Here is a 24585-nt window from a genome sequence, read left to right on the forward strand (position 1 = left end):
GAGATAGGTGGGAACAGAATTTGAGAATGAATAGGTCATGGCATGAAAGACGAAGAATTAATGTAAAAAAATGATATCTGTTTGTTGGAAACTTGTCATCAATACATCTATTCATATGTAGTTGTTTGGTCTTTTTTAAAAAGTTTAAATCCCTATACAAGTGCACTTTCGGTGAATTCATATTCGGTGAGGGAACCGGTAGTTGTCTTAGCTATCGCCAGGATGAGTCCAACACCCCTACCCCCCCCCCCCCCACCACAAACAAAAGAACAATGACAAAACAAGAACAATGAAAAGGAAATTCAGAGACTAAACACAAAATAATTGAACGTCAATTTAGTTGACCATTACAGGTTTGAACTACTTTATTTTCTAGTAGTGATTATATCACAGCGATGTACCCTTGGAATTCAGTAGAATTTTGTTTCAATAATCCGGAGCGGATATTTTGGTAGATAACACCACTTCAATTGTCTCTCACGTAACAAAACGAAATACAAAGTTAACGCCAATAATCTAACGTGGTCGGTCAAAGCAGTGATGCCATTTGAAATCTGTTGCTAAATCAAACAATTAGCTATTTCTAATTGCTACTGAATTAAAAAGAAAAACAGAAAAAAATGAAATTCATGAAAGGCGTACGATATATTTTTTTTATTTATTTATTTTGACCAGAGAGACCGCCATTATAGGTTTGTTCAATATCCATAATCGAATCTGTTTGGGCAGTTAAACACATTAGTTCATTAAAATAGACAATTTTTTTCAAATTCCATTATTCTAGTCCCCAATAAAGCCAGTTGAGATTTTGTCTTTGTAAAGTTCAAATAAACGATGTCAAGGCGAAATCGATTGTTATTATATAACTGATTGAAGGTAAATGGATAGTTTGATCCAGTTAGGCTACCTTGTGCTCTACTTATGAAGGTGATTCGATTTTAATGAGATGACATGATATAACATTGACTTGATATCAAATAGGCAAAGAATGTCACCCCTTTTCTCTCTCCCTTTCCTTACAGCCCCACCCCTTCTCCCACTCTCTCTCTATCACTACTCCCCTCTCTAATTGATGTGTTGCGGACTGGCAACTTTGTTGCTATGTCAGTAGCCGTTCTTTTACCTCAAGTAGAAATACTAAACATGATTGTCTGCCCAAAGTTGTGGTTTCACAGGCATGAGACCTTATTGAGAGAACAAACATGAATGTAACAAATCCAATAGTTTCATTTTATGCTCAAGATGTTTACCAAAGTTGTTCAGGAGCTCAGAAGTGTCGTCAATCTTTGATTTTAATTCTGCAAAATTTAAAGAAATGCCGTTTTTATATCGTAGGCCTCTCTTTCACAAATCGTTTCGTTGACACGCAACCCATTTATTATGTGTATGGGAGGGTGTGTGTGTGCAAGTAATAGACCTACTTTGCCATAAATAAATTACCAGTTATACCACGGTCACATTTGATCTACGGCGGCCGTACGGCGAGTCGAAAACAGCCGTTTTATTCATTTTTATTCAAACCATCCATGTATAGCTGGTACAAAAATTTTTGAAACGGCTGTTTCCGACTCGCCGTACGGCCGCCGTAGAGTGAATGTGACCAAGGTATTAAGATCTTGCCCCCGGACACCCAAGTGATGAAAGTAGTCGATTTGTACCCACATATGCACTCACCCACAATAGCATGTCTGTCATTCTATGATTGGAATCCAGCTTGCTTTTATAGTAGCTGTTGCTATGTCGGACTATTGGCAATTATCAGATCGTCAAGGGCAACACCTATTCAAGGGTAGCCTGCATAAAATCGAATGCATTAATTGGCGAGTGTCGTAACAAAAAGAACACGCTGTTCTCTCGGCCTATGAATAGGTTGCATTTGAAAACAAGCTTATAGATAAATAGCACTGCATTGGGTTTCAAGACAAGTATAGAATCTTGTCACTGGCTGTCGGCGAATCCTTGGAAGCCAATAATCTGGTGGTAAGTTAAAAGCGAAATTTACTGTTAACACAGTGGTAAACATCGAGGATCAAGTTTGAAATTAGAGCGAATACGAATGTACAAAGACGGATGATGGCGGGTCAACTGACAAGAGATCGAGGGTAGATGAGGAGGATGTTCGTTTCAGTCATGGCGCTGTTTTTCATCAACTTCTTTGAGATGGGTGTTCTGAAGAGCTTTAGCGTCCTGGTGGACGATCTCGTCATCCAACTCAACACAAATCTTGGTACAATCGGGGCCATCGTCGGAATCTACAACGGCATCACATATGCCCTTGGTAAGTCTTTATTTCAGCCCGTCATGCTGGTTCTATTCTCGAAACGTAGAGACGGCTAATTGCTAATATCTTGTTCATAATCTCTGCATCTTTCGTTCCGATGCGATTTGCAGGCCAAAATCATGTTATTCTGAAAATATATTTCTTTGCTAGCTTATGAAAAGTGGCATTTTTAATCATTTGTGACAGAAACCAAAATGTGCCATATTGCGGCTGAAATAATTGTAAGACAAGACTCTGTTCTATGCAAGTTTTCTGATCATTTATAACATCATTAAATGAATTGTTATTTAAGTAAAAGTTGTGAATATCAAATGACTTTCTATCATTGATTCGTATTAGAAGATCTCATACCGATAAACACCGGTGAATGAAAAATAAAGCTTAATAATTGACCAATTTAAAATAAATTTCTTACGTTCTTATGCATTTTACAAATGTGATGGAGTTTTACCTGAAAAAAAACGATAAAAACAGCAAAATACGCATAGGCATCATAATTCTTCTAGAAAAAAAAGAAGAGCACTTCAAACCATTCAAACCATTTAAATAGTATGCAGAAGGCATGTAAATTTCTTATCCTCAATGATCATTATTTTGTATACGAAAGAGCGCAGAGACCAAGCAAGAAAATACGCTATTTCATCATGAAATGAAAATATGTAAAATGGAATACAACTGCGATCGTGGCCTTATCCTTAATAAAATATATGTGCATGCATAACCTGTCTGCGAGGAAGTGTAGAGTGTGAGAAGAATTATTTTTGTTTAATCGAAAGTTAATGGTAAAAGATCTTATTATCCAATAAGCAAACATTTTTTTGGCATTTTCTGTAATCCAAGAATCTCTCTTTTTCCCTCTCCCGTCTCGTACCTTCGTTTCCTCTCCCCTCCGTTTAGCTACCCTCCTCCCATTCCTAATCCATATACTGGCCTACCCAGCTTCAACGTTCTGCTATACTGAATTGAATGCTCACCATTAATGCGCTTGTTTAAAAAATCTTCAATATTCATATGTTTTTTTTCCTATTGTCCATTTCCTGACATAGCACCATTCATCGCACCGTTTGTGAATATAATGAGTGTGCCTCTCATCTCTGTCATCTGTGCAGTGGGTTCGATGTCACTCTGTCTAGCGTATTTAGCTTCCGATGTCATCCAGTTTGGTTCGGTGTGTCTACTCTCTGGTAAATCTCATTTCCTATAAACGTTATAACGTAAAGAGTGGAAGCGTCGTGGAGAAGTGATGCTTACACAAAGAGCTATATGCTGTTACCTCAGACTTTTCCTCTTGAAGTGTACGATTAAACAGACAAACAAAAAAGGCCTGTTCATTTTTATTCTTAAATGACTGGTCTACATCCTGGTGCTCGCTGCTTGAATTAATACAGTGTCCCACAGTGCGCGGCACCAACTGTTTCACTATCAAGAAAAAAAAAACAGAAAGGAAAGGGAAAGAGTGAAATATATTAATGTATTATTTTCATAATATGTCAAAAGCTATCCAAAACTTTTTATTCTATAATTAAGGTAATTTGTTTTTGCTCGCGCGCTCGCATCTTTTAAGAACATTTCTCAATCCGCCATATCTGGCCCCCGCATTTTTTTTGGGAGGGTCATTACATCCTGGGTCCCACCATAATCACATGAATCATATTCATGCTTTTAAAATGCTTATATTAGCATTGTGAATCTGATATCAACAAAATCCACTATGTGAACACAGTGATAACGCTCAAACTGTAGTAATGCCCACAGTGTGAAATTGTCTTCACTTTGTTCAAGTATTTTAATACAGCATCATATCTTCACACGTAGATGTGAACCCACTACGAACAGTGGCGTAACTACGGGGGGCACGTGCCCCCCCCCCCCCCAATCGGCTGGCCAAAAAAAACCCGGGGGAAATGAGAAAAAGAGGGAAAAAGAAAGAGAAACGTAGTGGGGGGAGAAATTATTTGACATTATGTTATGTTATAATATTGTATATATCATATTACATAAATATTTTTTCATAAATTTATCAAACATGATTTGTTTGGAGCTATGTGTTCATCCTTCCTGGTGTCCGCATTGTCTGTTTAATGAGATATATAATCCTGTTGTACTAAAACATCCCGTTTTCAAGTCAATATACACCAAATATATTTCCTCGCACTTTGAGTTATTATAATTGTTTTATGTAGTATATTTTAGTATATACACATAGTAACAGCATTATATAGATTAATGAATATATTATAACAGTGACATGTGCTTCTTTTTAGTGACTTATGATTCATGACTACTTAAAGTGATTGTCCCTTTTAGGGCTGAATATAAAACATTTCCAGTCCGTGCTTACGTTCGCATTAGTGGATTGGTGAAATATGTCTACTCTACATGAATTCATAAAAACAGTCCTTAAAATGTCCCTTTTTTCTGGTCTGAATATGAAAAAAGCAGCTCGCGCTTCGCGCTCACATCATTTGGTTAGTGAAATACTTATGGTCTTAGTGAATTCTTAAAAACAAGCCTTAGAATGTCCCTTTTCAGATCTGAAATTTCAACAATTTTCAGCTCGCACTTCGCGCTCGCAATATTTTATTAGTGAGATATATGTCATCTCCATGGTTACAATGACAAACAAATTCATGACTACTTAAAGTGATTGTCCCTTTTAGGGCTGAATATAAAACATTTCCAGTCCGTGCTTACGTTCGCATTAGTGGGTTGGTGAGATATGTCTACTCTACATGAATTCATAAAAACAGTCCTTAAAATGTCCCTTTTTTCTGGTCTGAATATAAAAAAAAGCAGCTCGCGCTTCGCGCTCACATCATTTGGTTAGTAAAATACTTATGGTCTTAGTGAATTCTTAAAAACAAGCCTTAGAATGTCCCTTTTCAGGTCTGAAATTTCAACAATTTTCAGCTCGCACTTCGCGCTCGCAATATTTGATTAGTGAGATATATGTCATCTCCATGGTTACAATTACAAAAAATGTGCTTCATGTGTTTCGTTATAATTCTAACAAAATTAGCACTATGGTGAGATTACGAGATATGTATGCTCTTCATGAATTCCTTAAAAATAAAGTCCTCAAAATATCCCTGTTTGGGGTCAATATAAAAAAAAATATTTCAGATCGCGCTACGCGCTCGTATTAGTTGTTTACTGACAGGTATGTATCGTACGCCACTGACCACACGATGTGATTCTGTGTTCTTTTAATATAATTTAGTAAGAGGGGACCCGCAACAAAGTTACTTAATTTACAGGCCGAACTGTAGTCAGTATGATAGCAATAATAATAATATTGATAATAATGATAATAATGATAACGTTTTATTTACCCAGTGTAGCCACTTCAGTTAAGAAACTGCTCTGCCAGCGGGCCCTGCATAACATCATTTGTTATTATTACCCTTCTCCAATCTAAATGCTGAGCGCCTAGCAAAAAGGCAGAAGGTCTCATTTTTATAAATATTTGGTATGACTTGGTCGAGGATCGAACCCACGACCTCCCGTTCTCCTTAAGTGAGAAAAAAATAGAAAATAACTTGTAGTCATAACATTATGTTCACGTGTAATATGAGAAGGGATGAAAATTATAGTGTATTAACCACAGTGTAGTAAACTCCTCGCCGATAGTTAACCCAGTCAACACGATTTAAGATCGTTCAAGAGGCGTATTTCATAAGGTTGTTTGGAGTATTAATCTATCATAAACAAATTGTATAAATATTCTTGTGATACAATACATACCTCTCTCTCTCTCGCTCTCTCTGTTAGGAATTTGTTACTCAGTCGTCCGTCTGGGAGGAGTGATCCTCTTCTACAAAAATGTACGTAGGAACTTCTCCATCACGTTTGGCATCGCAGACACCGGCAACGCCATCGGAATGATGACTGTACCCATTCTGACCGAATTCTTTCTAGAGACCTATGGTTGGAATGGTACCATTCTTCTGCTTGGTGGGCTTCTCTTCCAGAACTCCATCTTCCTACTACTCATGAGGGAACGTCCTCTAGAACCCCATGACGACGACGACGACAACTCTGAAATGCAAGAGACGAGGGTTGATTCCGAAGCAGAAGATGATGTCTTTGATGAGGACGACGACCTACTTCAGCGAAGTCTTGACGGCGGAAGACCTCATGCTACCACGTCCTCCCCCTCCATATGGAGATGTTGTTACTGCATCTACTCATACTTTGGCCTTTCCTTGTTCTTCGAGTGCCGATACACTATTGTGGTCATGCTACTTATGGTGTTCCTTGGTATGATCAACGCGTCTTGGCTTGTCTTCCTCATTCCTCATGGTGTATCCAGGGGCTTCCGTTTGTCAAGGGCGGTATTCTTGGCGACTTGTGGAGGCTTTGGAAACGTCTTGGGCCGCGTCGTCCAGGGACCAATCATCGACCGGGAGTGGATGACATCCCTAGATCTCACCATCATCTTCACTGCCATCAATGCCGTGGTGTTTCTCGTGGACCCCCTGGTGTTTAATTTTGTTTTACTGTGCATCGCTGCGTTTGTCGGAGGAATAACCATCGGTGCAAGAACAACGCTGACAGTGGTGATTGCAAAGGAATTATTCCCACCAGACACATTCTCAACTGTCTACGGTTTACAGTGCCTGTTCTACAGTGTGGGGGAACCCCTTGGAGGTATCCTGGCCGGTAAGTACCTGAATAAAATTATCATTACAGAGGTTCGTTTAGTAACTCAATAGGTATAACAAAATATTTTCATTTAACAAAGTTCATATCTTTTATCCGGCTTTCTATGTCTGTTGGTCAAGTTGGTGACCGAGTTGACACTGTCCCATCTTTCATAATTATGGAGTAAATGAGTGGGAGTGGTTTTTATTTCTATCGTAACCCCTACTTTCTTTGAAGTATACATAAACAAGATCAGATTTTTTCGAATAGCAGAGGAGGTAAATGTTTAGCACATCGTTAGATTTTTCATTTTATTTTCCTGACTGTTTTAGTTTTTTTCCAGACACACCGTCAGCCCCATCTGTAAAGTGGCTCGTGTAGAGGTGTCATAACATTGCAAGGAAGTTCATGGATTTTGTTTTCTGTGGTTTGCTTTTTTAATGTTATACTTGTATCCCTTTCCTTTTCAGGTTGGTTGGCCAATCGATTTAGCTTCAGTGTCTCTTTCATGGTGCTGGGTGGAGTGGAAGTCCTAACCTTTCTGGTGTTGATGCCAACACGATACTTAATCAATAGAAGTGCGACTTAAACTTCCATCAACCCTGATGATGCAAAAGCGGGTTGTATCTGCATCCTCTCCATTAATAGTTATAAACAATAAGCACTATTACCCGAGAGTGGGCATTCATCAATCGCTAAACTTGGAGAAAATATGCACTGCAGAAAAGACGAATGAGCATTACAAACGGGGCGTCCATTACCCTTACTGTATAGCCCCCCCCCCCCCTTTCTCTCTTTCTCTCTCTTCTTTATCGGTAGAAAATGAGCCACATTCGTATGAAAATCAATAGCCATGATCTTGTTATTTTGCGTGACCGTTTTGTTGGTCTGAAATACAATCTGTTTCAATGGTGGTTATCTAGTCATCTACATTATATTTTATTGTATCGCTGTGGAGAAATATGTTCCACAATTAAAATAATATCATCTTTTGACTTTAGGCCCTTATATGGAAGATTTACACTTTCTTGGCTTTAATTATGGAAGGAGCAGAAAGTAATTTTTGTTATCGTAATAGATCATTCAGTTGCGTGAGCTTTCTTGATGGGCCATTTGAAGTAGGAAGCTATTTGAAAACGCAAAAGAAAGAAACAAGGAATAATTCTCCGGTAAAGTTTGACAGCCAAATGGGTCCATATATGTCAATTCAAAGGAAATATTAATTGGATAAATTGAGGATATTCAAATTTACGTGAATTTGTTTATTATGTCATTTATTGAGCTTTCTCTACCTTCTACATGTACTAGACGATGAATCACGTTTTGAACGACATATCCCTCGTAACTCAATAGGAATTTAAATTCCTAAAAAATTCGATCTATTCAACATACGATATTATTGAATTTTGTTGGTTTACAAATTGTTTTCAAAATCGCATGTGGTGAAAATCAGTTCTCGTTTCGTGATTTTCTTTTTTAAACTATCCGTTTACATTCCCATGCATATAAGCATTCAAAATAGTATACACTCTGACTCGTGAATTGTCAATAATTGTAAGAAACGATCATACCAAAAACTAAGAAATATCGGCATATTAGAGCTAATAATAATATATGTATATATATATAAACCCCTCAAAAAAGTTTGGAAATCTGTGTTTGGCCTTTAATTTCTCCCAACTACCAATTGTGCACAATGCATATTTGATATTATTCAAAAGATCATTTAATTCACTTTAAAATGATACCATGCTTGTTATGATTATACCATCACGAAAAGAGCAGTATTCAAAAGTGTTGGATGAGGTCTGAATTGAAAAGCTGCAAAACGAGCAGAAATAGTCATGAAGGGTCAATACAGAACATATGATTCTTTTGTCTTTGTCAGTAGAGATAAAAATCCATTCAAATCAAGCCCCTGCTTCTGTAGTGATGGTTCTGTGAGATTACATGATTTGAATCGTGTTTTGACATACCCATGCATGTTTGTTTGTTTGTTATGTGTTTGCTTGTGTAGAGTTGTGTTTGATTCCATGTTAATGTTGATGTTAAGGTGCACGAAAACAATTAAGAGAAACCGCTGAGAAACTCTCATCACCACTGAAAAAAGAAAAGTGACTTTCAATATTGTGTCATTTTGCAACTTTTGAATTTTGACCTTGCCCCACATTTCAAGGCACCGCACCTCCATGTGAGCGATAATCATGTCTTGTAGGGTATTATTTTAAAGAAAATTAAATGATCTATTCATTGATATTAATTACACATTGATATTTACTGAAACCGAGGAGGAATTATCGATCAAAGTAAAAAAAAAAAAAAAACGCTGAGAAACTCACTCATCACCACGGAAAAAAGAACAGTGACTTTCAATATTGTGTCATTTTGCAACTTGAATTTTGACCTTGCCCCACATTTCAAGGCATTGCACCTCCATGTGAACCATAATCCTATCATGTAGGGTATCATTTTAAAGAGAATTAAATATTCTATACATTGCTATTAATTACACATTGATAGTTACTAAAACCGAGGAGGGATTATCGATCAAAGTCTGATTTCCAAACTTTTTTTGAGGAGTATATATATATATTGCTTTTTTTACATTGATTCCATGATCATTACGAATTTGGACTCTACAAATATTTTATTATGCAAACTTCACTTGAAGGATGAATTATTCTTTATGAATGGGTAAGGGTAAAACGTGAAAGAAAAATAAAGTCTTTTCGAAAAGCCATTCTTGCATTTTAGTTTGTGTATTGGTTCTTTTGCTCACTTCAAGAGGGACTTTGTTCCTTTTGAACTCAGAGTTATTTTGCTTTTGTAGATTGTGAAGATGATGTTGCCGATGACGATGATGTACATACGAAATTATATTTTTAGCCTCAAGACTGGTGTTCATAAATTACAACAATAATGATATGTATGTTAGAATGTTTCTTTCAAAAACAAAAAAATAGAACTGAATGCTTGGAGTTTTTTTCTTGTTTTTAATTGTACTGTACGTGGCAACAAAATATATTTACAAACTGTAATCAAATTATCATGTACATGCCAAGAGTATATGAGCGAATTAAACTTTTCTTTTGAAACAACCAAATACTTTACACATTAAAGTACTCAATATATTACTTGATAATCCAAATTATATTATATTTAACTTTTTCAATATACTCCATACTACAAAATTGACGAGACAGAATATTCGAGAGTCTGATACCCAAATCCAGTTTGGGTAACATAACATATTACACATACTCTTTTAAAAAAATTCGAATTGACATAGGTCATGATTGATTTACGTAATGATCTGCATAATGAAACAAGTAAATGAGAGTGAAAACGCGATTAGATAGCCCATGGCTGGATTTCCTATCCTATACAGGATTTATTTTACAATCTACAATTGCCCGATGTCCTAAACTGTAAAAATGAATAACTTAACAAATGACAACTGAGACTTAACACGAGACACAGAAAGACAAACGCGAGTTCTCACAGAAAATTGATGTCAAAAACAATGTGCCAAAGGGACGTTATATGTTCTGGTCCATTTGTGATACTTAAAAAAAATCAACAAGTATGACTAAAAACTATCATTAACCCAATGAAAGAGAAATTTGGGGAATGATATATTCAGCTTTTCATATCAACGCACTCCTTAATCGCCCCATCTGCTATATATCGACTTAGTTTCCATCATAGAACCTATCGGCAGGGCCCTGGGAAGCGAGGGTCCGGGGGTGCTGAAGCACCCACACGATTTTTCTGGGGGTGTTACGTATGACATTCATCATAGGCCGCACCCCTAGAAATCAGAATGGTATGCTGAAGTATACAATTTTACCAAAATCATCTTCATCTTGGAAGGAAAATTAATTTTTCTCGTAATTTTTTTTTTCTTTTTGCTTGTTAATAAAAAAAAAGCGGCACACCCTCTTTTAAAAAAAAATCGTCCCTAAGCCCCTGCCTATCGGCCATTACTGCCAGATGATATGTTATATCTCTGTTCATCCAAGAATAGCATGGATTCTATACGATAGTCATCGGGTGGGGTTGCTTTCGAAAAAAAAACCATAATAAACATTTGCAGGAAAAGGAACAAACATTATTGCTGGAAAAGTGCGACCTAAATTACCATTTCCTAAACCAATGTCACACCTGCGTCCAAACCCGTGGCTAGGGTTTGCAACAGTACGAACTTAAGAGTGTTTGTATTATCAAGATTATCATGAGTACATGAATTTTGTCTGTGGGTTTGTAAGAATCTACAATCTCCTCGTTAATCTTCAGAATGAGGAAGAAATGTAAAGGGTTTCGAATTGAGTCGAGTACGATGGAAGATTATGAAGAAGACACATGCTTGTTTCGTTATAAACATTACTCATTGATGAACAGAAACTGTTTTTTACCTCGTGACGCAAGTTGGTCATAAGTTCATTTATTTCGGTCACTACCGCACTCACTATTTCAAACGGACTTACATGGATGATGTAAGGAAAATAGTTTATCTTAAAGATACATTATACATAGACGAAACTGTGATATACTAGTAGTATGACTTAATAAGCCCTTATTTTTAGAGATGACAAAGTAAAATGAGATTCGTTTAAAAAAATGAAATGAAAACGCGTTTAGTGTAAGTAAAGATAAAAGTGGAAATTGTTTTGAATAACAACTCCCCGTGCCCCGTGGGGGTACTCCCGACAGGAATGGGGGGGTATATAAAGCCGCACAGAAATGAACCCGACAATTTTTTAAGGGTCAGATTGGTGGGATAATTAGAATAGTACCCAGTATTTTGATTTGCCGTTTCTGTTCTTTCTCAACGTTATCATGGTTATTGCCAAGAAATAGCTATTGCAATAGGCTATAGGCCTAGTCAATGATTTTCATGGATATCTTTCTGAAAAGTCTCTCATTAAATCAGTACAATATATACCTCACAAGGTGAGTATGCTCCTTCCGAATGGGACGAAAATGTTACATTTGTTTATGTTTTCACCGGATTGTATTTAATGATAATTATAATGCATTAATCTATTTTTTATGAAATCAAAATACATTAGGTCGGTTTGGAGAGGATGCTTAAGAAGCAATCACAGGCGTGTTTGGATGTCACACTGCATGTCTGGAATGATGATATTATGCGACAAAAGATTGACACGAGTATTTTATCCACGGTTCATAACAACCAAAAATAGAGATACTGCAAGAGTTTTTAGCCTTATTCTATGACCGCGCCCATTTTTGGTTGAGAATTAAAGGATCATAAATTTCTTTCAAGCATGATGAATGCCGAGATTCGATTTTTTTTCTTTCTCGATTATTGTCATTAAAGAACAATCAAAGGTCATTCATAAGTTATATCCGCTGTATTTGAAACTCGATTGTGTACGACTGAAATATTATTCGAACAATATCTAATTGGTAAATGTCGAATCGACAACCCCAACTTTTTATTTTTGTTTATTGTGACTTGTTCTTATGGTAATTTATACTTCGTTAATGCCCTTCCCCTCCTCGAGTTGCTTCGTTGAGTTTACATGATTGTATATTCAGAAATTACTACTAGTTTTGTTGTAATGATAAGCATTCATGCACTATAGCTGGGTTGAGTTTATCACCAAAATCAGAAAACATTTTCTTTCACATCTTGACAATTCAAAATACAAATTGCTGTCAAATGAGAAAATGGGTACAGAGCAGATTTTTTTTATATAGTTACAACACCGCGGAAACACTATCACGTTCACAAAAATAAAATCAGGTGCGAGATCACTTTATCTCCTCAAAATATGAACTTCCTGACAGTCTAAAAACCAAACTAAAGCGCAACCTTCAACCCACTTTGTCATTATCATGATTTTGTGTATGGCTGATGGGAAAGAAGTCCTAGATTAACACTTGCTATAATATCAACAGAAACCTGTGGATCGGCACTTCAGGATAAACAAGGGACTTTCCTGCTTTTCAGCTTTAATGCAGTGCAGAGATACAATCAGTTTGAATAAATACATCTAGGTGTGCATTAAAATGGAAATAATATGGTCATTATTAGGAGGCCCACCCCCTCATAATGAAATGGGAAGAACATAATTTCCTCATGTAGGTCAATGTTTTTACTGATGAACTTGGTGTGATATGTAGAACCAAAAATAGTCTTGATGATGTGCTCATTCTTATGAAAAATGAAATCATGACATATTTCTTATTTAGTGATGTTCATATGTATTTAAATGATGTTTCTATGGTTTAAATCGTCTTTACATGAAAAATATTGAATCAGTGATTGGGTATTGATCAACAGAATTGAAACATTGAAGATAATGGAAATCGATAAACGAGTTCTATAGCAACTTTTAATTATTCACTTCCAACTATTTGCAAAAATTAATATAAATGCACGAAATTCATGAGTAACTTCACTTAGGGGCCATCATTTACATACCATATTGCAAAATGTGTGATTTCATCAATTCTTCTTTTCTAGAATCTGAATCACATGACAAAAATTGCACCAATTGCAAAACGTGTATTGCTTCTACAGATTGCTAAAATAGCTACAAATAACAATATGATTTGCAGCATTGTGTAACGTGTAATTAGGCCTACGTTCGAAATTCTATGATAGATTTATCAATTAATATAATAATATGAAATACCAAAGCGGAGAAGCAATTTTTACATTTCAAGCTACCATTATAAATGTCAAGCTCGAATTGAGGCTGTACTGCAAGCATGGCGTCTTAAATGATACTCGAACAGCATACCTTTTATCATGAATGGCGGTATGGATCCAAAACAAATAATTGGCTAAAAGCTATCACAAGACCTGTCATTTACTGTAAATGATTATAATTTGCTGTAACGCAGTCGACTTGCAAGAAACTTAGTGTAATTACTTAGAATTTCATTTTACACATCTGTCATAAACGAATAGTAAAACACTTTGTTTTTGTTTGTGTGATATCTTAATTAAGAATGACCTGATATTGTATATAATGTACTTTTTTTTCAAATAAAAATGTATCAACATCTAATAAAGATATGAAATAGTTACAATACCACGAGGGTAAAAAAAATCACCGATTCAACTTTATGTGATAAGACAGATGTATTGTTATTTTACTAAATAAACCAATAGAACTGCTTTCTAGGCATAATGTATTGGAAATAGTTTGCACACGTTTTGACATAGTTAGGACTCGATCAAATACCTCCTAATATCAATTAAAATAGGCATGACGTAACATCACGAATCAAGGATGAAAATGGATATTCGCATCATGCAGTATGGCAGTTTATTCAACAAAATCTTTCACCCCCCTAAAAAAAATGCATTTTCATGCGCAAGAGAACAATATATAATATTAAAACGACATTCTACATAGTACAAATTGACAAAGCCGTATAGCCATGGCTTTTTTCCAGCAGCCTCCTCAATGCACATCTTTAAAAAAAGAAAAAGGTATCTAGTTCAACTCTGTATAGTCTGTCGAGTCAGTATCACCGGTATCGTTAGCGTTGTTAAAATTTTCATCGGGTATTGACGAATACGCCTTGTCCATCATACTGTTTGCAGTAGACGCAGAGGCATGGGAGATATCCCCTACCTGCGACCCACTTGCTTGACTTGATACCGATGCACGCGGATCTTTCATACTCATATACCCATCGTCGTGCCTAGATGACAACGAATTCGGAAAATTAGTCAAGAAAATGCTAGCTGCTGGCGAGATTTCCTCGCTGTTAGTCCTTTGCCGCCTGGGACGGTCGTAGTGTTGGGAAGTACTGCTATTGCTGCTGCTGACATTGCCCGTAGTCAAGGGCCTATTGTTCCTTGGGACTTCGTAGTATACCTTCAAGTCACCATGGGCACCCGAGAATGGATTAGTACCCGGGTTGCTCACACTGCGCCAGAGATGTTTCCGCTGGCGTCTTGATGGTACCAGGTCTGGGTGCAATTCAGAGTCTATGTGAATGCTGGTGTGCTTGGTACTAGCGCGATTGCTTCCCAGTGGCCGTAGCATTGGGAAGGAATCTACCTTCGGCTCTTCGCTGATACTCCCTTGGCGACTGATAGATATAAGAGCCGCCGTTGAACCATTAGCCTGGCTCATACCTCCGCAAGACTCGCTGGTACTAGGTTGCCGACGGATGCCACTTGTAGTAGTGATGTCATGAGGTGCCGATTCACTCGCTGTTAGCATTCTGTCCCTAAAACTACCCTCTCCATTCCCAGACTGACCATTGCATCGATTTGCAGGAGACGTTGATTTCCCGTTCGTTGCACTTAGACTGCGAAACATGGCACGATCAACGCGTCGTACTTTCCCGACACGCCACACACCGTCTGTGTTGTTAAGCGTCATGTACTCACGTTGTGATATCTGTGATCCATCGAGATCAATATACCCATCTGGACCTACCAGCATGGAACTTAGCTGAAGCTGACCAAATGTTTTCCGCTCCGCCTCCAGTCGCCGAATCTTCCTTTTCAGATAACACACGTAAACTGCTAGAATGGTAATGATAACAAAAGAAAACATTCCAATAATAATGGCAACTGTAAGGTAGTTACCACCTCGTGTCGGAGATTTCAGGTTTTGTCCAGTTGTTGGTTCCGTCTGAACTCCTGAAACAGTATGGTCATTTATGAAATTACTTACAACATCTACATTGTGATCTGATCTTGATATTTGCTGCAACTGGGGACCATAGGTGGTACACATTATCCCTGGTGGAACCGTAGAAGTTAGTCTCGCTGGAGTTCGGCGGACGCAGGAGTTGTTACGGAGAACCAATCCAGCTGGCATCCCGTAGGCTTCGTTGCCCTCACCTGATGAATACCCATACACCAGAACAGAAAACGAATTGTACCCGCTGTATCTGTCTTCCAGGAAGTACACTCCTGAAGGGTTGTGCACAAGACTGTGTTGCTTTATACAAAACTTTCTCTTCAGCATTTCCTCTGTCGTGTGAGAAGCATTTAAAAAGTTATCCTCCGGGAAGTGAAATATGCCATGAAAAAGGCTTGATTTTGCATTGCAGTCGATGACGATATTGATGTTATTAGTAAGTTCGGGGCCACTGGCGACAGAGATAGAAGGAATAAGAGCCTCACTTACGAATTGCTCAATCCCAGGGACAAGCATCATAAAGGGATCAGCTCCTGTTCCATCTACATTTCCTCCTGCGTAGAAAAGAAAAAAAATAGAATGAATTAATCAAAATCAGACTTATATTAATACTTTCAAAATTGTATTGCAAAAAAATGTACCCACAAAGCATGAGCGTCATACCAATTTCAAATTAATGATACATTAACAAACATTTAACGAATAAATGCTGATCACGGTGATATAATATATATTGTCAAATTGTAGGTAATTATCATCTCCTGACCCAGAAAACAACCTTTCGAATCATTGTCATCCTTTGAGAAATATTGTATTTTAGATATTTTTGCCATAAAGTAAGGACTCGTATCTTCTTACGTGCATATTTCCAATCATGATGTTTCCATAACAATCAGTTTATCTCATTATACCGATGTCCCAATGTCTTTCCATACCTTTACTAAACTGCATGACAAGGATGGGACTGTTGGCAACAATAGCTGTACTCGAATTCGATCCCACGTCCAGTTCCCTAAATTGCCCAGCGTTCAGTATGAAGTAAGAATCGGTTGTCGTTGTCCTCACGACGGTCAAGTTCCTTGCTGCAATGACCCGGAAACGATCCCCGTGTGACCTTCCTTTCAGGGGTGACGTGATGAACTCCTTTTCCCAACTGCTGACGGGTGGAAGCTGCTCAACGAGGTGGTCGCAATACCGGTTATTCTTCGGCACATTGGCACATTTATTTCCTGACAAGACGGCAATGGGTTTATTTGATACAATGTGCGTACCGGTAAGGTCATAATCTTGATCAAGGCAGTGGAGAGTTTGAAGCTTCGTCAGTGGTACTTCTCTTCCCGAGTAAATAATTTGTCCATTGCAGACAGCATAGTTGTTAGGACGGAAGTTTATCCTGATGCGGGTATCATGGTCGGTACTGATCACCATGAACTGGGAGCCACGATCGTCTCTCTTGATGCGGGTTGCTAACTCGTAGGTTACGACATAATATTCGTAGCCGAGAGCGTCCGTCGGAAGAGCTAGGAAGGAATCCATGGAGTTGCCTCTATCAATGCCGTACACGCTCACCTCATGGTCTGCCTTGACAACGATGGCTTCTGATCCTGCAATTGCAGCGTTCATAAGGTCCAATGACTGGACTGGTTGGTAAGGGGTGATGTTTAACGTGTAATTGCCTTGTTTGGTATAGATGACCACCGAGGTGCTCCGTCTTGAACCAACGATGTAGATATGAGGGCTGACATCAGGCATCATCGCTTCCAGGAAACCAATCACAAACTCTGTTCCCATGTGATCTCGGACGGCACAAGGATCTGTCAAGAACAATGAAATTATAAACCAGTGACAGTTTCAAAGATAGTTATACTGTAGAAAACAATCGTTTGTAGTGTAAGCCAATATAATGTACATGTAGGCCTATATGTACAAAATTATGCATGATTCCTCTTTTATGTTAAGATATGACAAGATATGTAATTACCTCCCCACCCCACATACACACTTAATACTTGTCGACTTTTTGTTATCATGTAAACCACACTGAATGCAAGACAATTCCTCGAAACCGTTCAAATTCTTCGATTTTCATCTTAACACATACATGACACAACGGGTTAGAAAGTACAACGTCCTTAATTGTTTTTTTTTTTCATTCTAAACTGCTTTGTGACAACCTTTCGTACCACGTGACTGCATTAACAAAACGATCTTTAACAAAGCCTGATTGAATTTATCCCCTTCTGTCGGGACTTATGATTTCCGTTCATAAGTGACTAATCACATGGTTATTGCTTTTCTTTCAATCACCGTAGCACCTGAAATGCCATCGACATCATCACACCGTTGCGGTGTATACGACCCACCTGACCACCAGTTGTGGCTTTTCTCTCCCCTTTTGCCCTTGGTCATCCCATGGATTTACGTCAGAATGGAAGCTGTCCCGCATTCAAATTAATTTTCATGAATTGATATTCTGATATTTCACGAAATAGGAAAAGTGAAAAATAAGTAAGTTTTCTAAAAGGAAAAGAAGAGATGAGAGGACGATGCAGGGTTGATGTAGGGGTATATATTAGCGAATAGTTATACCAAAAAGTGCAACATTAAAAAGTTACTGTTTCTCTTGTGATCCGGATGAAAATTGCTCGTTATTTGCTCATATATACTGTATTTATTCATAGTATTGTGCATTCTATTTAGTGCTTAGCCAAATCTGATTCCAAGTATATAAAAACACGAAGCACTTTGTAAAAGCCTTTGATCAAAGACTTTCTTTTGCTGAATGATCAACCATATAAAATTGCTCTTATATATTTATGAAGAAAAATTCAAAATGAATGGTTGAATCGTTTCTAGATTGGATTTTATCCCAATCCGATAAGCTTAAGAGAGTCCCTTGAGTTCTTCCAACTCAATTAATTCTCTTCAAGTATATTTCATATTCAAATGAATAAAGAACATCCGTATTTTTAATCTTTGTTATAACCAATAATAATAATCAATCGTTTTCACTAGCGTACCTACGGGGGGGGGGGCAGTCTGCCCCCCCCCCCCTGACGAGCCACGACCCATGCAAAGGACGTATCCCTGCCCCCCTGACGAGCTTGAAGACCTTTTTTTTTTTTTTTTGCTTGTCAATTTGTTTTCTGTAACGAAATCATTTATTTGTGATTGAAGACCTTTATTTATTTATCTTTTTTTTGCTTGTCAATTTTTTTTCTGTTACGAAATCCGTTATTTGTGATTGAAGACCTTTTTTTTTTTTGCCCCCCCCCCTATGGAAAATCCTAGGTACGCCACTGATCGCTTTGAAGTATTAAATAGAACATCAATATAAAGTGGTAGGGGCAGTAGCGTACCGTGAACCGCAGGAGACAAAGCATTGGGGGGGGGGGCAGTGCATTGTCTGTGAACAATGCTTTGCCCCCCAATGCTTTGTCTCCTCCGAGTCACGGTACGCTACTGGGTAGGGGCATGCTTCAATGTAGAATCCCTTTATTATTTTGTAAAGAGTTGCGACATACAGGCATATTGCATTTCTGGCTCCAAAACGCCATTCGATTGATTCGAATGATTACTTTCTTTAAAGATAAGCTTGCAAGATTCCGTACAGTGGATACAAAATAGCACTTATGTCATGAGTATAGATATATTCTTCAACGGAGTTAATTTTGCCCTCAGTGGGGACGTACCCGCCAAATACTTGCATATGAGAGGGCGCGATGGAAATGGGTAAGATTGCGACCCCCTTGTCAACCCTTACCACGCTCCCAACGCTGTTTTCTTTGACGTAGGAACATTAATACATCCTTTCCGTTTCGAGGCCACGATGGTAATGAATTGGGGAAGTACTTGTATTTCCCCCTCTTTAAATCATTGGTATATGGATAATACCCCATTGCCCATGCATGAGGGGATTTTAATCCTTAGCATGTAATGGTTCTTATATACAGGACATCCATATCATAACCAAACCAGCTGGGTTGTATTCTAAGTGAACTTAGATCCTCATTACATCACAATTAATTGAATATCCGTTGTATATATATCCAAAGTTAACAATCCACCGTTGCACTTGGCAGTGATATCCAATCTTAATTGTTCTAAGTTGCCATATCGATCAACTACTTTCCGGTGTCGTCAAATTATTGTTTACGCAATCGTAAGGTTAAGGGAAGATCCGACTTCATGCAGTAATTGTTAAATGAGCAATAAACTTTGCAGATATACCATAACAGGATAATTTCTTCATTCTAAAATGAAGTGTGGCATCTTTAATTTATCGGTAACTTGCCTATCGATACTGGGTATGATTAAGTTGAGTCTGACACAGCTCTAATGAAAAGCTTCCGTACTTTTTCATTTTCCTCGAATTCCTGTCACGACTCACCAACACAACTGACATTATATAAGAAACCTCTCTATATAGCATGGTATATCTACTGCACTGACAGAGCTTTGAATTCATGGTATGGATTATAAATGTTCTATTCAAGTTTTGTTATAAAATATCTTAGATGAAAAATATTTAGTCATGGAATTAATATAACTTTGAGGGGCTATCAGAACATAGTATAGTTAGGCAAAATGTACCTAGTACGGGTAGGCAAACTGTACCTGGTAACTGAAAATGTTATACCGCAAATGATAACTCTCAATATATTATAATTATCATATTTTGGCCTCCTGCATATCATAGATTTAATGTATTAAAAATGTTAAGTTTTGTGTTTTTTTAATCAGCTTTTATCAGGCCTTTCACTGTACTTATCATTTTTTTAATACTTTCCTGTTATTATTGCTACTGATGCTGCTGTAGTATAAAGGGTAGGCTCTTATGTTTGGTTTGTACTTTTCAACCTTGTGTCTATCGACAGACCCTGATGTAATACAGACACTTTTTATAAAATTCAAAAAATGAAATTTTCACTGAATCATTGCAAGGAGGGGCTGCATGGACTAAACTCGTATACAGGAACGTTTGCTCGCTCAAAAATCAAAATATTGCACGGAAACAGTCGCTAAACTCTGACCAGAACCGATAAAGCAGACTTCCCTTCCTTAAAAGAAGTGACGCTGTTGAAATCATCCAGTCTAGCTAGCTGCAGTCACAGGGTGCATACAGGGTCCTGGATTCAGGGTTCTGAAAGGTATATCCGATAAAGGGCTTTTAAGAGAGGAGTCAAAACAAGCACGCTTCCTCTAATGGTGCAACGACCTGGCATCCAAACCAGAAACAAACATATACTCAAGCATTTGTGATAACCACAATATTTCAATGATATATCATCGAAGAATTTCTCATGCAAACCTGTGAAGAATCTCATAAGTCTCTATGTAATTCCTACGGACTTAATAAATACCATTTTTGAAATGTAATATTGTTACAGTGTTAAATAGTTTCCATTCCAACATAATTATGTCATCGTCAGTCAAAAAGAACAGTTAAACTTAAAATGTTAAATAGAAAGAGAACAAATTGTCAGAAATTATAGATTAGAATATTGAATGTGCTATACAGTTAGGAAAACCTGTATTAACATTTTCAGTCATTGCAATTTGAGTTAATCAACATTTCTTTATTTTGGTCAATATATGATACTCTGGATCAAAAGAATAAACTATTCTTGAAGAGCAGTTCAATTATGCATGGTAAATAAGTTGCCACGAGAACAATAAGTTAAACTCTGAAGTTTGATTTTGCAGTTGATGTAGATAATCTTTCCATCTTCATATACTGCATAGAGTATATTTCACATCCGTAACAGTATTCTTTAACCTTCTTCGAGAATCTGTGTAAAAAAAGGGTTACTCCGGCCTGAAATCACCATGAAATTAATTGAAGAGGTAAATTTATTTGAAAAAGATAATAAATACTCAAGTTTCATGGATAGGATCAAAATAATGAAGTTATGACATTCGGTAATCCAATTATGCATAACTCCAATTAAACATATGATATGCCTGTCATGAATTTGCAGCGATTTCGAATTTCATTGCATGAAATTATAATTTGAATATTCTGCTCCAAGAATTTGAATTCCAGATTGATTCCTCCAATAATGTGTAAGATCGCAAACGCTGTACATTACATAATGGAAGATAAAACAAGAAAATGGAAGTGGGGGATATGACTTTATCAGTTCACTCATTGCATGTACGTAAGAAATTCATTTCAACTGTTTATTTATTTATTTTTTTTTATTTATTTACAAATATGTCATATCTGATGACTTTCATAACTTTGTTCTTTTCAATTGAACTTCGATGATTTTATTCTCCTTCAGGGATATGCTTTTAGAACTTTAACTTCATTTATCCAAATCGTGTTACTGACGGAATGACATTGGGTGTCATTGTTCGTTAAGACATGTAAGATGGGAGCGGTCTCTCCCCTGATCGCCGGTCATAGCACTTTCTAATGTTAGGATTATCTAATTTACTTAATTATTTAGTTACATCTTGATGTTACGTAAGGAAAGTGTAGTAACTTTGGCATTATCCTAAATCTATTTCAATCTATTCCTTTCCATTCCATTTTTTTTTTCATTTTACCTCTAAGGACGGCAACTGCACACCGACTTTTTAAAACCACCATAAAAAGAAATGTAGCCCTGATTATTAGGATTTTAGTATGATATTTTTTGTATACCCCGCACTTTAAACCCATTTTGTTTCAGCATTTTGTGATGGACACATAATTTGGCAATGAACATCTGGGAGTTAACACGTTTAATGATATCACAAATACTAAACCAAACCACACCATTTAGTTTCGAGCTAGTTCTGAATCATCCCAACCACCATTTTGCATCCTTTTTCCTCTCTTTCTCGTTCACGAAATGCAATGTTATCACAACCAAAGAGCAATCACTCCATAAGAGTGTCGAATGCTAAAACCTCGAAATACCCAAAGAGTTCAAGTAAAAGAGACATACACTTGATAAATTATTCATTTCAATTCCCAAGGGAAAAGATATTTAGTTATAGGTTAAAAATTATCCGAAATGTAAAATGGATTTGTGCCTTAATTAAGAATGATTTGATATCAGATATTCTGAAGAAATTACTCTCCAATTGTTGTTTCAAGTCTGTTTTGGTCACTGATTTCCACTATTGGTGATTTTGGGGTTACATGTATGAATCTGTGATGATGTACGTCTCTCTGCGTGAGAGGGTTTGTGAAGGAGGTACCGTGGCCGAGTGCTCTAAGAAGCTGATTACACAGAACGTCCAGGGTTCAATACACGACAGTTCAGTATGCCCTACATTGCAAAGCATTTCATCTAACGTGACTTTTTTTTTCTCACATCAGTTAAATAAAATGATTTAGTAATTTTTCAACCACAGACACCACATTGAGCATATGTTTATGTTAGATGTCTATGCGAAACATTCGAGAATGGATGAAGGGAATCAGAAACGTATACAAGGATGTTTATTGTCTTAAATGCAGACATTGTTACGCAACTAGATGACTGTTCGGACAAAAAAATCACGACATGCTACAAATCTACAATCAATGTTATTGTGAAACGTGTCTTGGTGTGTCCTCTGCCATATCCGATCACTTTATCCTAGCCTCGGAAACCCCGATCAAGGTAGCGTTTTGGTTTTACCTTAATTCACCTTCACGACTTGCCTGAGCTTCTGAACACAATACACCGACTTCCTCCAACTCCGGATACATTACCTAGGAGATCCAGTCCGTTAAGGAGAGAGATTATCTCTTGCCCTCAGAGAATCGTGTACTGCTTTAAGACGAATCGCAGACAGGACAGAAGGAAAGGGTATGAGCATACTCATGCAGAAGCCCTCAGATTTGAATGTGGTATTCAGTCTAATTTAAAAGCCTATTTTCATTTAAATGTGAAGATCGTGAATAATTAGATTTGGGGCATTTGTCTATTCACAAAGGTGCTGACGTATGGAATTTATCTTAAAATACACCCAAAGACACTTCATTAATTAACGATCAACAAAAGCAAGGGCTTCCAGAAGATGAAAACAAACTTAATCGTCTGTTGGTCCATAGGTCAAGTGGTTGGCCGTTAAGACCTGTTGATGAAATAGACATGGACAAATTCAAGCCTTTCAAACTAAATTGTTTGCCAAATTTTCATAAGATATGACTTAATGTTTTTCTTAATCTGGAGGAGAGACACCAAGCTTGCATTTATATAAGACATTAATTGATATATTTTCTAGTAGTCAATCATCCCTATTTCCTGAAGAAAAAGAAAATTATATCAATCGACCGGCGTCAATGATAAAATTTAGTCTATGCACCGAATGATATGCAGTGATGAGTCTGACCATCTAGCAACAAGCTCGTAAAAGAGTAAGGTTGAAATTTCGTCACCCTCCTGACTCTTATCTTTAGTGTATCGATGTATCCTATTGTTGTCACGACCAGGAAGTCATTCGTCTCGAGCTGCTGAAGCAATGTCAGTGGTGTATCCGACCTGACGCATTCTGTTGTTTAATTGTCCTTACTGCACAGACAACATGAAGGACGGAATGATTCGAGAGGCCAATGCCATATCCGATCCACCGTGGTAATGTTGTAATGAACAGTCTATCGTTTTATTGCGATCAGGGTCTCTTTATCGATTGACATTGTAGATTATTTTTATTTTGCGGCCATCCTGACCGTAAAAGTGCAGTTAAGATGCCCTAGCCATAGCAATTGTTAAGCTAATTTTGTTTCATGGGTCATTCATTTTGGAAGTGGTGATAGCCAGGTGATGTATTGTTTTAATCCTGAGGTCAGTGTGGTCTTCCATTGTCCTCTATGATTTTGTTAAAATCAATTATGAAATTCTTTTTTTAATCGATTACAAAGGCCATTCAAACATAGGGAGTGAAAACGAGTTTATTAAAATCATTGTGATCGTGATTATTGGCAGTCAGCTAATGATTTATTTTAATAAAACATCTCTTAAATCGTTCCTCTTCTGGCATGAGTTGTAATTATCGCAAGGATGATGCATGAGCTATAACCGATGTTCTTTC

General features: G+C 37.2%; 2 protein-coding genes across 2 annotated transcripts; one reads left to right on the forward strand and one right to left on the reverse strand.

Moving 5' to 3' along the window:
- Positions 1-1822: 1822 nt before the first annotated feature.
- On the forward strand, positions 1823-9665 carry LOC129265967 (monocarboxylate transporter 1-like). The gene is made up of 4 exons (XM_054903863.2): positions 1823-2278; positions 3328-3465; positions 6053-6943; positions 7396-9665. Exons 1-4 carry the CDS (start codon positions 2107-2109, stop codon positions 7512-7514), a joined length of 1320 nt encoding a protein of 439 aa, XP_054759838.2. The 5' UTR covers positions 1823-2106; the 3' UTR covers positions 7515-9665.
- A 261-nt stretch (positions 9666-9926) lies between these two features.
- LOC129265457 (uncharacterized) lies at positions 9927-23351 on the reverse strand. Its single transcript, XM_054903450.2, has 3 exons — positions 23190-23351; positions 16506-17384; positions 9927-16124 (listed from the first exon to the last, which is right to left on the reverse strand). The coding sequence occupies exons 2-3, from the start codon at positions 17359-17361 to the stop codon at positions 14404-14406; spliced, it is 2577 nt and encodes an 858-aa protein (XP_054759425.2). The 5' UTR covers positions 17362-17384; positions 23190-23351; the 3' UTR covers positions 9927-14403.
- Between the last annotated feature and the right edge of the window lie 1234 nt (positions 23352-24585).

Source organism: Lytechinus pictus, chromosome 7 (genome assembly GCF_037042905.1).
Source record: "Lytechinus pictus isolate F3 Inbred chromosome 7, Lp3.0, whole genome shotgun sequence".
NCBI classification, from domain to species: domain Eukaryota; kingdom Metazoa; phylum Echinodermata; class Echinoidea; order Temnopleuroida; family Toxopneustidae; genus Lytechinus; species Lytechinus pictus.